The 16,920-nt window shown below is 33.3% G+C and overlaps 1 protein-coding gene across 3 annotated transcripts; it reads right to left on the bottom strand.

The window, feature by feature from the left end:
* Positions 1-892: 892 nt before the first annotated feature.
* On the bottom strand, positions 893-16,226 carry LOC133202340 (uncharacterized). 3 transcript variants are annotated; one of them, XM_061338142.1, is made up of 18 exons: positions 11,072-11,203; positions 10,774-10,871; positions 8,659-8,715; positions 8,031-8,159; positions 7,687-7,740; positions 7,367-7,438; positions 7,050-7,163; positions 6,635-6,730; positions 6,299-6,427; positions 4,162-4,308; positions 3,997-4,059; positions 3,646-3,737; positions 3,274-3,379; positions 2,838-3,018; positions 2,677-2,744; positions 2,440-2,561; positions 2,142-2,280; positions 893-2,040 (listed from the first exon to the last, which is right to left on the bottom strand). In XM_061338142.1, exons 1-18 carry the CDS (start codon positions 11,154-11,156, stop codon positions 1,153-1,155), a joined length of 2,640 nt encoding a protein of 879 aa, XP_061194126.1. In that variant the 5' UTR covers positions 11,157-11,203; the 3' UTR covers positions 893-1,152. The 3 variants fall into 3 exon arrangements, with proteins under 3 accessions (XP_061194126.1, XP_061194128.1, XP_061194127.1); XM_061338144.1 differs by lacking the exons at positions 10,774-10,871; positions 11,072-11,203 and adding an exon at positions 15,688-15,714 and having other exon boundaries at positions 894-2,040; XM_061338143.1 differs by lacking the exons at positions 10,774-10,871; positions 11,072-11,203 and adding an exon at positions 16,070-16,226 and having other exon boundaries at positions 895-2,040.
* Between the last annotated feature and the right edge of the window lie 694 nt (positions 16,227-16,920).

Raw genomic sequence — 16,920 nt, 5'->3', positions numbered from 1 at the left:
TTATTTTTTTATTGCATTCTGGAAAATAGATTTTGAAAATATAGCATTGAAATTGAAATTTTCTGAGAAAAAAAATTCTCGCCTACCCACCGACCCATTTGTTTCATTCCTAGTCGGGAGAGGGCAAACAAAAATTATTTTAAAGTTGGCCTGATATCATTATAATCATATTTAGTCAAAAATTCTTTAAAATATTCATCAACTTTATCCATTTGACATTTTCCGAAATATATATTACGAGTGCTTATCAAAAAGTTCGTAGACTGATACGATAAAATTGGTACTATGTAGGCTGTGCTTACAAAATATTTATCAGGAACATATAAGTAAGAAGTGTTAAAAGTTTTAACGTTGATAATTTGTCATTAAATACGAAAGACATCAAATGATCAACCGGCGCTGTCGCCGTCTAGTTTTATGACGTTTGACAAGTCATTGCTTCTCAGTGCCCGCTCCCCGTTTCAAGACACTTTTCTTGACGATATGCCCTATACCGTTTTGACCCAAATTAAAACTATGGCCATCCTGCGTTTTCCACAATTTTATTTTCTCAACCTGTCTGCTGCACATAAAAATCTAGCACCGTTCCCCCTAGTTTCGTTTGTGTTACATGTATAAAGAAGTTTTGTGATGTATGTAGATTTTACGTTTGAATTCGTAACTGTTTTTTTTTTTTGTTTGTTTGTTTTTTCTGTACCTCGACCAAATCTTAAAATCATGGACACTCCCCTAGCTGCAGATATTCGGGAGACGGTCCCACAATTATCTTGCTGAAGTTCTTATAGGGGTCAGTAAACAGCTAACAACGCCAAACCACATAAATCAATTTATATAGTTTTATGTCTATACTTAATATGTCAATTATGATGTATAAAAAGAAAATACAAATTAATTAACTACCTACATTAACCTATCTGCTGCATATAAAACACTGATAATAACTGCGACTTTTTTTCCAGTTACAAAATATATTTTTTTATAAATTGAGTCATTTTAACATTATCAGATTTTCCCATTTAAATGATTATATCATTTGACGTCTTTGGTAAAAAGAAAAAAAATAATATATCGCTTTCATCGATACATGTGCAAATAGATAAAGCATAACAAAGCAGTAAAAAATTTAAATTGAGATTTAAAGAGAACAAATGTCTAGCTATGTCCATTTGTTGTTCCACGAAGGGCTTTTGCAGCCTGGAGTTTGGAACGTGCTGATGCAAATTTCTCCACTACCATTTTATTTTCCGGATCAACGTCTAATTTGGAAGTATCCGTCACTATTCTTGCTTTTATAAACCCTTTCATTATGGCGTCTTGGACTGGTAATCGTTCTTTGGTTACATTGTTAACATATTCTCCACTCTCTTTGTTGAGAAGGCCCAAATTAAGCGCGTCTGCAAAGGACACTTTTTGATTGGTTTTTTGATCAAGTACTCCATGTACTGCGTACGTTCTCGTCGTGCTTTCTGCTTCGTGATGCTCGCCGCCATTTTGATATTCTACTTTGACAAGGCCACTCGAAATTGCATCATCAATGCTTATCAAATCACCAGTTTCTGTCTTGTATGTGGAGTCTGCTTTGTTAATTATTCCTTTACTAATAGCAGCTGATAATGTCATTTCCTGTTCGGTTGAAGGGTCAATCACACGACTGATTGTGTAGGGTCTGTTCTCCTTGGTTGTTTTAATGGATATGATGCCATAAGATTTTTTCTCTTCACGGATTTTCTTTCTAGATGTGAATTCAAACATGATATTGCCATTGTTCATAGCTTCAGTAATAGAACAAGTGTCTCCTGTGTCTGGATTTATGTAGCTATTTGTCGTTTGGTCGATGATTCCTAACATAATGGCTTCTTGGAGTGTCAATTCTCGTTCTTCGTCACGTGGGTCAGTCACTGACGTTATGACGAAAGTTGATCTCTCCTCCTCCACTGATGACATCACCTGATCTGTGGACGTCACCGTTGTCTCTTCGTAGGTTTGATAAGATTCTTCTTCCTCAAGAGCATCAACAGTGTCCATCTCTTGCTGAAGAGGCTGTCAATGATAAAAAGTCATTAAATTTTATGATTGCTCCTTTTCAAATGCAGTATTGGGAATATAATCAGAATGAAAACACAAAGACTGTCCTTTTTTACCTGAACTTGACAGACAAGTAACTCTTCCAATGGTTTCCTATTTTCGGATGGTAATGGTTCTTTTGGTGTCTCAAACAATGTAACAGAACTTGACGAAGTTAGATCATTTTTCTCCAAGTCAAGACTTGTGTCCCAAAACCTGAAAATTTATCATAGATAATACACACTAACTTTTTATATTTATCTGCTTCACTGAAACAATGGCCCTGCAAAACTTCTCATCTAAGTTCTAATATATCAAGTTTCAGACCATCTTCTGCACATAATTAAAGAAAGAAAAAAGATACAGTGTCCTTACTTGACAAAATGAGCTGAAGTCACGAATTTCAGTTCCTCCCACTTATCACATACAAGCAGGAACTTTGGTGACTTCAAGAGCTCAACAATTCCTTTGTACGTTTCCCAATAGGCCCAGAAATCCTGTGCAACATATATGCAAAAGTTTATTATCAAATGATATTATACAAGGTAGGAAATTAAAGAGTTATCCAATACTTCTCTGAAAGATATAAATTAGATAGATAATTTTTTTTACCTTGTAGTCATTAAGGAGATCTTTGAGGGACTTTATTTGAACAACAACTTGGGATAACATTTCTGAGTCTGAAAAACAATGATAAAATAGTAGTAGAGTAAAATATTGTAAAAATACAGTCTTCAGATTAAAAGAAATTCAAAGATGTTAAAAACGCTCACCTTGTGCGACTACTTTGTCACCAGATTCTTCCAAAATCATGTTCAGTCGAAGGATTTTCTCTTGGAGCTCCTCAAATCCACCGTAACCATTCCAGTTTTTGAGGAGTGTGTCCTCAATGTATTTCAGTACACCCGTAAGATCTTTCTTATCCTTCTCTGGCATACACTGAAGCATCTGAATCTAAAATGCATGGAAATCTTGTAATTAAAAAACTAGATAGATGAACAAATACACATAAAAGGGTGCGAAAAAATATGTAGTAATACAAGAGAAATGCATACATGTGTACAATGTATGCTAGGTGGACAAAATGAGGGATGAAGCAATGAGAAGAGAAATCTTTTCATTGGTGTAAACAAACAGTCTTCTGTACTTGTACTGATCATGTACATGTACTTATGTACAATAAATAAAATCAACTTCTTTAAATCTCACCTCTTGATCTGTCCAGTCTCTAAATACCAAACCCATGAATGCAATCATCTGGTAACCTAAGCGTTTGATGCTGGTTGTCCACATACCTAATAACTGTATTCGTAATCTGGAAAAAAAACACATATCTTGTTCAAAGGATGACCATGATTGTACCAAAGTCTAAATACATATCTCTTACCAGTTACCACTGCTTATAGCCTGAATACTGAATTTCCAAGTAAAATCATTATTGTAGTTTGTAAATACTGCAATCTACCGTAAGAGTTCCTTTTTTGAACTAAATACCGGGTACATGTACACACGTACCATGTATAAGAACATGTGTATATAATAATAATTTTCTGGTTCTCTGCCAGAGCTGGTTACATGTACCTGATTACGGCCTCTAAGGCTTCACTAGAGGGCCCACGAATAAGAAGTATCACAGATGGGACCAATGCAGATTGACCTTTCGAGTTCTTTACCTGAAAAATTTATTTAAATTTATTTATTCACCAAACAGTTTTTCCTCAATTTAACAGCACATCAAATTTTTAGTATGTATTTACCCATTACGATTATAGCTAGAAAACATAAAATTAGTGGTATACATGTTCATATTTATGTTCTCATTTAAAATGAGAAAGAATTTTTTTAAAAACAAACTAAGTTTTATGTTGTTTTTTTTTTCAATTAATATCTTTATTGAATTATGATGATAGCGAATGTGAGATTTAAACATACAAGCCAATTCCCTTTCTTGCTGTTGTCAACGAGTGTTAGTGTCTCTCCTTCAAGGAAATCTATCTGGGAAAGTAAATTAAAATAAAAAATGTTTTAGATTATTGAACTTCATTTACAATACGCTTAACTATACTGAGTAGGGATGCTGAATGCTTGGTGCACTACCTCGTTAGTTTTGTAGTCGGTAAGGGAAACAACTGGGATTGGTTTTGCAATCTTCTCAAGCCTCGTTTGGACCGGAACAATGTCACGTGCTCTGTCAAACAGACTGTCAACTTTGCTTTGCCATTGAAGGTAGGCTAAAAGCACGTCCTAAAAATGTACATATATATACATGTATGTAATAAAACATATACAGTCTGGATTTAGAAATACAACTTTAAAGCCCGAAAACTTTTGCAACACTTCACAAAGAAGAAAAAGATATACACGATCTACGTTTCTTGACCAGTTCACAATAATCTGTCTTAATCAAGGCCACATAATAATAATATTTCTTTGGTAGGTGTAAGTACTGTGTTTCTTTTATCCCTTTTCATGAAACTTTTCTCTATTTCGTGTTAAATATATGAACTGCGTTTCACTTGAAAGTTTTTTTTTTTTTTCAAAATGCACTTCTTGTGTTCAACATCTCGTATAAAATCTACGCAGCACTAAACGTAATATGGCGTTTGTGTTTGTGGTACTATGGTACAAGAAACGAATCATGTGTCAAAGATGTTTGTTTGGTTTGCGCAATAGAAAGGTCGCAAACAGTTACCAAACGATTGACAGAAATTTAAGGCAAGAACTACCACGAGTAAAATCTTCGTCGTTAAGTCACTATACTGATCTGAAGATTAGAAGTGAAGTAGAGGGTCCTTTAGTAGAAAAAATGTGGTGTAAAGCAGCGACAAAACTATAGTACGACGGGGCCCCTAATTAGTCTCCAACGAAGACAGTACTTACCGCGGAAATCGCTCTAATAGCAGATTAGTACTAAGATACTTATCAAGGGATTGTAATATTAAACGCATTCCTTGATGTTTCTTATCAGGCTTCTAAACAAATAAAGACTCATCTATAGGGTTAGTCAGAGTCACAGCGAAATTCACTAATTAAGCTGTTAATTCAGACTTATAGTCTAGTTTCGAATTAAAGAATTAGTTTTCACTGAATTATTTTCTGCATGCAGTTGTATACGTAAGTGTGAAAATGCATATCTGCAAAGAGTTAAATCAAGTTATATCTAGCTAAAACCTCATGAGGACAATAATTGTAGTGAAGACAAAGTGGCTATATCCATACAAATAATCGGCTAAATAGTGATAAAATCGGTATTTCGTCCTTTTTCTGAATTACCAAAAGGATTTCCACACTTTTTGTCTTTTTTTAACTGTCCTTAATTTAATTGCAAGTTTCATACAACAGAGCTTTTATCAATTCTTAATTATGAAAATACTTCTGCTTTATAGCTAAAAGGGATGTAGGAATGACGATTTTATGTTTTCTAAATTCTTTAAAAAATCACAAAGCTAAACAAAGCATTCAGAGAGCTGTCACGGTAAGAAATGTGACCTTTTTTGGATTTAATATAAATTATTGTGTAAATTAACTTTTTGGACTTTGTGTAAATTGTAACAATTTTTTTTTTAATATATTTCAGCAAATGTGATAAATTTTATAAATTCTTTGCAGCCTTTATCCCACCTGAAGCATAATCAGAGATGAAGAGTTGACTTCTGTTGATATTTATATTAACAATTAATCTTTCATCTAAATAAACCCTTAGATTTTTTATACCTCTTTGATTTTTATCTTTATAAAGATAAGACGAATAAACCTGATTTTTTTTCCCTGTACATCTCCTACCGTGAACTAATTTTTATGCTATTTGCTGCCCACGGTGTAATAGTCATGGAACTAGATCCACCGGCAGTATTCCATTTTCCCTCGCGTTTCATTTTGGAATTTTTCTGGTTTTGTCCAGATCTTTACATGATACATGTAAAATACTGCATGGCTATGAAGACAATAGCAAGTTTATTGTCTCCCTCGAAAGCAGCCTCGAGAAATAATTGCTGTCGAGAGGGACAATAAACTTGCTATTATTCACATAGCCACTATATAGGTGTATATGATTATGTACATATTGCTAAAATGCCATCAATCACTCAATACCGTTTGATTATTGATTCTTTGTACTTTATTGTCATTATGTAAAAAATTTGAAGGAGGGTCATAATACAGAATACCTCTGTCTGTAATCTATAAATACATCTGTCTGCATGTAATCTATAAATAAGAAGCTTATGATTTATACCTTCATTTCCTCCTGTATGACCTTGACGTCTGAATGGTCACCGGTGAGTTTAGATCTGTCAAAGGTCAAGTGGATACGGGATAAACTGGTGTTCATCCAATACTCCACCTCATCCACCTCGTGGAAAAACTGCAAGCCAGAAAAAAAATATCCACGTTTTAATACCAAACCGAAAAATTCAGGGAACAATCTAATTAAAAGAAGTTCTTGCGCAAAGTTAATATGGCACGTATCTAAGAATTCTTCATGATCATAATTATAGATTTATGAAGAGATACATGTATATGACCACACTTTATGAGTGATCCTTTTTATAGAGAACCGTAATTGACTTACTTCGTGAAACATTGCAGCGTTTCTAAGATGGACCTGGGAACACTGTAACATGGTGTCAATCCACCGCCAATTATTTCTGACGGCAACATGACAGTTCTAAATAAAAGGAAATATATAGATATACATTATAAACAAATAACTTCAAAAACATTCTAAAAGAGAAATGAATAGTAATCATTTTTAAGTTCAGGTATAACAGTACATCTAACCGAAAAGGTAATTGAAATATTCAAAGCATATTAAAAAAAATGCTATATTGGTTTTGCCGAACAAGTCGATCTCAATAAAAAAAAATCCCAAGTAATTTTTTTACAGGTACAGGCTTGTCGTGTGTATTTAAGTTTTAAATTCACTTCCAATCTTTTTGTTTTAAAAATATGTGTAAAATCAAGGAAACCAAAGGACTAGTACTAACCTTTGCTGTTTTGACCAAACTCTCGTTGCTTTGTGACTTTGCTCCCGTGTGCTTATTGTTCTCGCCTAAATTGACCAGGTGCATGGCACGTGCATCGAAGTCACTCGTAAGATTCTGGAAAAAAAGTTATATGAATGTGTCTAAATAACAAAACTTCAACCGAGTACATGTGTTTTTACATTGTCCTGGAACATGTGTTATTTTATTCATTCCTCGTGAATTAGATTTTTTTCTTTTTTCAGTTTTGTAATATTCTTGAATGTTTCATACGACTATTTTTGTCTGAAATAAGGAGTTAAAAAAAATTGAAAGAGCACCTCTATCTGTTCCTCTAAGGATGCTATTCCACTTAAAACTTCCATGCATGACGTCCTTTTTGAGGATATAGCCTGAAAGTAAAATAGAGTTATCTCTCTTAGTGTAAAAATGAATATTGATGCGGAAGCATTCATCGGTGCATGATGTATTACTCGTTGGTAAGCTTTCATAAAATGACTATATATTATCGAAAAACCTTGTCTCGACTCACCACAACTATCTGAAATAATATTTCCTTTTGATTTGCATGAAACCTGATTTATTTACAATTTTGGCATACTATGTATTATAACATTTTTTTTAATTTTGAAAGACTTACCTTTGCCGATTCATATGAATTAACTATTTCTTTTGTGTCTTCATTGGAAACTTTCTAAGAAGGGAAAAAACAATTTGTACAAAAAAAAACAGATACATGTACATTGTATATGGAAAAGTGTTCTAAATTTTTATATGTAGCTCTATTGAATATTTCATAAATATTATTCTTATATACTACATTTTTTTCAAAATATTTACAAGTACATGTACACTATAAGTCTAAAATATCTGTATGAGAATAATTATTCATGAATATTGATTAATTTTTTCAACACTAACAGTCGCCAAAGAATTAAGAGGAAGTACTATCGTCGTAGGAAGGCCAACGTGTACATTACTTACATGTCGGGTCATGACCCTTTTAATGTTGTCTTGGTAACGAAGAAGTTCGGTACTTTTATTTTGTTGTCGAATTGAGGCTTCCAAGATTGCTGCTTTGCATATTCCAAATGGATCTGTTTCCAACTCACTCTAGAAGAAAACATCAATTGATGTGTAAACATTACGGCAAGAAGTTTTTACTTCTTTGTTGCATTATGTGATGTATACAATCATCCTATTTACATGCTCATATTTTTTTAATAAAGGAAAACTTTAGGGAAGTAGAATTTTTACTTTGGTTTTATCATCCTTCCTTGTACCTCTCCCACCTCCTCACCCACAGATTATACTTTCTGGTAGGGAATATATTTCCCTTCCCTATTCTTAGCACTCGGCGCCCCTCCCAATGTGAATATGTACGCCCGAGAAAAATTCTAAATAAATGAACTTCCTATGGGCCTCTTTTGTGTTTACATTTAAAATATTTTTAAACCCGTTTCTAAATCGGTTTAAACTTAAATGTCAAGCGACAGTGAACTGCTTTCAAGATGATTAATATATTCATTCATTCACAATTTAACTTTGAATAAATTCGGTCAACAATGTTAAAAACAATATTCAAACAAACCTGCTTGTTTTGTCAACTAACCTGTGTATTTAGCAGCCACTCTAAGCATTTCTGTATATCTTCTTTTGCCATCTTTTTCTGTAGAGAAAAAAAAGCAAACATTGAAATATTTCTTATCCGACGGCGGGGATAACAATAACCTGTAAAATTGAAAAATACAGCAATTTGCGTGGCGGTGAACTTTCCCCTGTCATTAACCTTGAACATTTGCGTAATTAATTCGATGTTTAAAGATTGGGTTATTGAAGAAGGTGTGCCCATTTCTCTGGATCGATAGGTTAATGTGAAAACTATAGACAAGAAAACGCACAATCAGGGGAAGAAATGATGCGTGTTATTGCTCTATGAACATTTAGGTCATCTTTGCAAATGCCCTTAAATGTTAACAGAACCTTTCTTAAAAAGTACAACCATTTTGGTCTTATGAATGCTTTCAAGAAAGGATTATGTACTGAAGTCTCATATTATTCATAGTTTTTAACTATCCATCAATGGGTGCCTCTGGCATCTTAAAACGTTAATAACATGACAGTGATGACTTTCTAAAGAGGAAATGACCACAATTGCTTTCTTATTCAATTGATTTCCAGTCTATTTTCTGGAGTCAAATCCCCAGTGAAATACACGACAAACAATTTATATGCAAAATAGAGTAAATACCAAAGCTATTTAAAATGATCAGAGCTTTTATCAAAGTTCTCTTAAAACAATTAAATGAAATCTGATCACCTCTTCAGTTAAACCAAAAAGGTAATGTATACTTATATCATTTCTAAGTAAGCATAAAAATGTGCTCTGTTTTCACAGAATCATCCAACACAATTAAATTGATTTCATTCAAAAACAAATTTCACTTCTGAAACGCAACTTACTATGCTACGTTGAAACTATATCTAAACACAAAAAATCCATACATAGAAAAAATGTTGGATATTATATGCAATGACACATGCATATGTTGCTTGCTGAATTGTGCAAATATTAACAACTTCGTCCTGCTGGGAAGAATCAAATTAAACAAATTCAAACTTTACATAAAACAATTTTTAAAAGGAAGAAAACATGTATTTAGCATAAATTAGAAAAATTACCTCGTATGCAGAAACGAGAACACTATATAAAGTAAATAGTCTGTAAGCAGTCCTGAATTTTGTCTGGGGTATGACTCAAGTCCCATTCAAACCCAGCCAAAACAGTGTCACCTGACATAAAAGAACCTCCCAGATATTGCCAACATTGAAATCTAGATCTAGCTTAGAAAAAATGCCATTCAAAGCTGTTATGTAATTAATTGCCGCTATCAGTATTATCTACCGAATGTGTATTGTGGCGAGCATAAAAACACAGCATGAATAAATGGAAATCGTTTTATCATTTATCAAACACAACTTAATGTCTAAAACATTGCTAGGGGAGGGTATAAACCGTGAAAAACTAGGCTGGATAACAAAGGTTAGAAATAATTTAAACCGAAACTTTGACTATACGCACACAGTTCTGGGAGGGAGCTTATGGAAGGTTAAGGAGGTTCGACCCTGAGCTTTTGGGCGGATTTTTCTGGACATCTATTTCTAAAATTCTACATCATATTTTATAGTTTTTACTAAATAGAGATTTGGATTCTTAAATGCCAGTTAAACTATATTTCATTAAATGCCACACAAAAAGCATTGAGGAACTATATTTTGTGGCGGAAGATTCTTAAAGGAAATGAAGTACTGTTAAGTTTGGATTCCCATTTTTCTCTAAACACATTTATTTTGTGAAGTGGAATATTTTGTTTAAGTCTTAATGCCAGAAAAATGACATTTCGTGAATGCAGAAAGGTCGCATAATATACTTTTATGCATGTAGCTGCTTTTAAAAACAAGATTCCTCAAATTACGAAATAACACTTACAAATTCAAACAAAAGCTCCTAAGAATTTTTTAAACACCATTAAATAATGAAAATTAACAAACATTGCATCTTTTTTACAGAAAACACATGGCGTCAATAAAAGAGAGGAATTTTTTTTAAAAAAGGTGCTCGTATAGCTTCATGATCGAAGAAACAAACATTTTCTCCCAAGTATTGTTTTCAATACTTTTTGCACAGCGGATGTATTTTCAGCAGGAAAATTTTAACTGAACTAACCTTTTTGACTTTCGGTGGATCATTCCGTTTAAACGAAAATCGAAATGCATCCCTGCAGTAAAACCAAAGGATGACGAAAGTCAGCATGATGAAGAAGCCTGCGAACGAAAGGATTCCGAATATTTTCTATCCCTTACCAAAAAAGCGATAAGTAAAGTACGAAGTCCATTGATAATACGATTAGCTTTGCATTAGATTTTCTTTGTCAAAAATCGATATTGAATGCTATATTTACAAACTTTATAATTCTTTGATTATTAAACAAAAAGATGGCTTGATTTCAAACCAGAGCACAAACATGCAACATAAAATGTGTAATCCGGCAGGCACTCAAATCCGATGCAAAAGAAATCCTTATTTTTGAAAGCGTCCATGATCCTCATGTCGTCGATAACGCTCCCGGAAGTTAAGGTAACATTACCAATACCAGAGAGACATTAGTTTTCTTTGAACGCCCACTTTTTCCACCTCCGTAAAATGCACACAGCGCCAGGTGACAATCAAGAGCAGGTTTTTCGATATATGATGCGCAAACATTAAATATGCAGTATCTTTCCCCCCACTGCTAAGGTAAATCGTAAATCTTCTATCAAATAAAACGTATTACATGTCTGCTCTTTGATGTGTTCAGAATATTAAATACTTTAATTCCTTTTTTTTTTTATTTTTGTTCACTCTATTTAGAAGAGTGTTAGACATAGGCTTACTACTGCCTTCGTATTTGATGCGTGAAAATATTTTTGTAACGTGAAAAAATTGTATAGGCTTCATCGATCAAAACCCCTGTAGGCATTTCGTTCACACTTAAATGATTCAAAACATTTAATCCTCTAATGCAACAACTTTAAATGTTATTCCAGTATTATTGCTTATTTGGGAAGGTCAAACATTGACAATGGTATAGTTAAATTTTACTTGTACATGCTGTAGGTGCAATGCAGCAGACCGTGCACATTTTTGCCAAAGCTGGTTAAACCTGTCGTGGTAAACATGTTTACAAATTTACATAAAAGTACAACATATTTTAAGTTCCTTATCAATAACTCAATAAAATCTTTGCGTGTCCTGTTTATAATAATGCCATGTAATATGGTTGTAATCATTCATAATTCCAACACATGATCATCAAAATTGTGACTGTAAATGCCAAAATACAATAAATTAACCACCAGCTTGTCCTATAAAGTTTCATGGCACCTGGAACATGAATTCACCAGAGAGTAATAAAAACCACAGAGATATCCCGAAAGCCCGAAAATCTTTCCTCGTCTTGGTTTGAAAGACCTTCAATCTTCATATTACAAAAAAAAAACCCAAACAAACAAACAAACAAAACAGCTGACTATGACTTTACCGAAGTAAATTTTCATTTCAAAGTAACCCAGGAGTTAAACAGCACTAAATCAATAGAGAAATATAAAGTTCTAGATCAGAAGTAACCATGCAACTGAATACTATATATAACTACATTTAAAAAAAATACTGTGTATAAAGAAATAAGATATAATTATCCAAAAGGAAATAGTTTCATGACAAATATGCATTTCATTGGAAGAAATTATAATTGCATAAAAATTATGCAAAAGAATTTATTGTATACAAGGAATTTGAAGCAATAAAGGATTCGGGGGAATATAGCACAGAAATGGCCACACTGACCATATCTTTTTGTTTAATGTAACAGTCTTGTAATTATTTCCACTGAGAGGAAACGACCTTATTTAATGGGTTCCTCTATTTGCCGTACTACATGTAGTCATATCCTTCCCCTCCCTTTTATTTTATAGGATACTAGTCTATCGCAATTTCTCTCCAATGGCACTTCGTGTAGTGTAAAGCAACTAAAATACGCATACCACGAACTCTTTCAGCATTTTAGAGGCCTTACCCCACTAAGGTCTAACGCTGCCGATTACCAAGAATTCTGCTTGCTTGATTTGATTCAGGAAACATAAACTATGGAGGAAGTTTAAATAGATGAATGACATTGTACAGGTGATGAAACTACACTGTCTATGGTTTGAAAGTTCGCTAACCATTCACTTTCTCTACTATATAGTCTTTAAAGAAGGAAAGATAACCGCTATCTTCTTTATTTATTATGATTTTTTTTAACTCCAGTTGAATTTAAACGATATCAAAGAAGCGAAGACGTATTTTATTACAAGACTAGAGGGTTACGAATATTTGAGTATAGGTAGTTAGAGACATTTTTTATTTAAGGTCATCATTCTCAATTACATTAGGATAAAAACGCATTACGAGATGCTTTGATGTATAACTGGGTTTTGAATTATTCAACAAAGGAAAGACATACAAAACCACAAAATGTCTTTCTATTCAATCTTCATTGAAAAATAACATTAAAATATATATCCAGTAGATATTTAAAGTAGTCAAAAATATGTCAACAAATAATTAATATGCAATATTTTGTGGAAAGTCCTCTACATTGAACATAAATGTATATACATATATTCTACAATAGAGAAAGTGGATGAATATCACGGTTTCCTTGGGGGGGGGGGGGGGTTAATACAAATTACGGTATACCCGTCTTTAACGTCACTGATTTTATTTGCAAAACCCTCTACAATCCTCCACAGTAATCAAACTTATTTTTCATATTCAAGCAGCGAGAGCCATTTTTAAGATTTAAAAAAAGTAATATCCGTCCTGCAATAAGTTTTTACATTCCTTTTTTTTTATCAGTGTCATATACTAGTGCTGTTTTCGGAATTCAATTTTTACTTTTCACTTTCATTTTCATTTGAGGTTCATTTGTTGTAGTGTACATTGAATTGATGGAAGAAAAGAAACATCCTAAATCAAAAGAAAATCTTGTCAAGTCATTATCATTCATATTCATCGACTTCATCAACCATGTCTAGGTGATAATGATGAATCAGATTTGCTTGAAGATATAGAAAGGTTCATACCGATATATAATCAACATTCAGAAGACAGTACACCTTAATCGGTTGAATTAGTCAGTCCAGAGACTCTTATTGCCTATGAATTTATGAATGTCAATGTGTATTTTATCTGTGATTTCTGGCATATTCGTCTAAAAGGGCCTTTGATCTGACAATCAGAATAGGCAAAAATTAATCTTCGTCATAAAAAGGTCTTGTTCACACAATGCTGTTTTTGTCCACATTTATATCATTTATTGATTACTAAAATCACAGTTTAAATGCATTCAAAAAAGCAGTTTGACAATTCATTTTAACGGTTTTTTTAAGGTGGTACATACATTTGTATAAATTTTTGTCCTTGTTTCAGGATCGAAATATTATAAGTTCTACTTGTCAGAAGTTTTCAAAAATCAATTCTTAATTTTTTTAAGATAAAAAATTACTTACTATTACATGAATTGTACACTCCTAATTAAGACTTCAAGATATATCGAACTGCAAACACAGTACACTGATGAGATTGAAAGGTTGAAAATCCGGCTAATGTTTAAATAGCCTTTCTGCACAAATAGAAGTCAAGAGAGCGATTAATGGGACCGAAAATTCACGGCAATTGTGTATCCACACCTTTTGTGATTTCTACTAGCAATGAATTTCGATACCACCTCTAAATACTACACGCTACTGAACCTGCAGGCAATGCTGACAATAGAATGGGGAATAAAAATAGCTAGAAAGGAAGTCTTAAAAGAATTAATAAACTTCAAAGGTGCTGCCGATTGAATGTAAGGTACAGAAATGTGCATAGTATAAAAATCCCAGGAATAAAACTATTAGCATTACATGAAAAAATATAGCTTTTAATAAAGTTTTACAAATGCCTCACCTGTTTTTGGCACTTCACAGTAAAAAAATGATTAATTTCCTAGAAAATGTATTTCAATAAAATCACAGCTTTTTGCTTCCAAAGGATCGCCGCCTCGATGGTATGTGATGCGAGGCGGACAGGTAGACGAAAAATGTGGAGAGTCTGTGCAAATATACGGGGCCCTCCTTACACATGGGGACAGATAGTTATCGGATTCTTCACCAGTTATTGTCATTCGTCACCACATATACCGGTTTTCTCACTTATTAGAAATTTAAAGTGCCAGATTAAATGCTGTTAATGGGACAATATTACGTAAAAAAATCTCGCTTAATTACTTTGGCAGAATCCTTCTCCTGCTTTTGCAGAAAGTAAATAAAACATTCTTTAAAATTCTTGTTTAAGTAAACGCCATGTTTATTATGCATATTAATTGCTAAGAATGCATATATGAAATCCTACGTATGATCAATCAAATTATACGATCTCAATTGATTGAATTCCTGGCCGGATTTTACAAAGGAACTGTAGTGTAAAGGCTTAAAAAGCTTTTCAAAGCTGAACAAAAAATCTCTGCAGTTGAGCTGCTTTACAACTGTGTTTGTAGGTTAAGGTAATCTGACCCACTCTTTTCTTTACGTGATACATATATAAGATATGAAAAATAAGACTTATCACGCTAGTGAATTTTTTTATGTTCTCTGCACTTTGCCCTGCAAGATTCCGTACAATTTTTCTGTTACCATTGCCCAATTTAGCATCGTCAGTATGCAGATATTGTTTGTAAAGATAGAGAGGTGAGAGGAGTTTTTTTTTTTTTTGTCCGTTCAAAATCGCCCACACTACTTATCAAATATACGTAAAAGTCTATATATAAGGAAGAAAAAAGTGATTTTTACACCAAGACATTAGTACACACCAAATACCGCTATCATTGCATTGATCAATGTACACATTTTGTCAATGACGACATTAGGAAACCGAGCCACTTCCGCGCTGTCAAGTTTTTTTAAAAAATCTAAATAAACTGTTAGTTATATTTAACACCGTGTGCAGCTGTCAATAATAAATCAAAGTGCATCTCTTCACGACAAAAGTGCACGTCTTACCTGGTGCACCTATTCTTACCTGGTATTTCATACGTCCAATTCCGCCTATTGACGAGAAATGAATCCAGTTAAAACCGTGTAAAACCTCCTCCGTGCAATTTAAAGCGTGAGACTCCACTTTGGCAAAATAATACGGAATAATCACAGTTGACTATATATATTTTCTTAATTATATCTCATTACAAGTGCCACGTGCGATGCAAATATAAACGTACTGTATATTGTTCAATAATATTCTGTTATGTGTCCACCATCAACCTGTCGTTTCTATTGACGTGTGGGGGAAATAGATATAAAAGAGCTTACATGTATAAAACCTCCATTGTTTGAGGTATTTACTTCGCAAATAATGAAGGATACTTATATTTGTTACAGTTGGATAAGTGATGTAGTTAACTTACCTGAACGGTCCAACGCAACCACATAATAGGAACCACTAGACGCGATTATCTCCAAACCGACCTAAGCGTCCTAGATCTATCCAAAATACATCTGACACAATTACTCAGACTCATTAAATTATAAATTTATAAAAACTACTTCCTGTCTGTGTGAAAAATATACCACCAAGGATGCTAAATATGGAACATGTACGTTCATTCAGACAAGTCGTCATACGCTAGAGCGGAATAAACTTAGGGGTGAAAGTTTGTCAAAGATTAATTGCTCTGCATTGTTTAGCGACATATTTGCATTGTTGAGATTGTCTGGCGGTGTAGGAATAACAAGCATTGAATCTCATATAAATCATTTTTATATGAGGACCGGTATCTTAGTATTAAAGGGCAGTCTGTTATTTACGATCAGGTGTAAGGACCCAACCCTAAACAGTGTTTAAATTGGACTTAGCCATGAGAGGTATTGGCGCAAATTGAAAATTCTGTTTTGAATTTATGATTCTTTTGGGAGTGATTTAATATGAAGATAACTGGGACGCCCACCAAACTTGCTCAAAAACATCGTTAAAAACAGTACTTAAAGATTAGGAGGAAACTTGATAAATTGCTGCATCGGAAACAGTATCACAGCACGTTCTATTGATTACGATCATTTCACAGACTAGAAGCCAGATAAACTAGAATAAGTCTTACACATAAATATTAGACTATCTCATAGTGTCCCTCCGTATGTACATGTATGTCTGAAACTCGTGTTAAAGTTCCAAGTCTGGTATATCATTATAAAAAAGTCTTTGACAAGAACAGTATATGATGTATCAATGTTGTTATAAGTGTAATATGTACTGTGGGTT

Source organism: Saccostrea echinata, unplaced genomic scaffold (genome assembly GCF_033153115.1).
Source record: "Saccostrea echinata isolate AGI-Se365-2 ecotype Australia unplaced genomic scaffold, CSIRO_AGI_Sech_v1 ptg000047l, whole genome shotgun sequence".
Taxonomy (NCBI): Eukaryota; Metazoa; Mollusca; class Bivalvia; order Ostreida; family Ostreidae; genus Saccostrea; species Saccostrea echinata.
The sequence above is the reverse complement of the archived record's forward strand: the minus strand, read 5'-3'. Positions and strand labels throughout refer to the sequence as shown.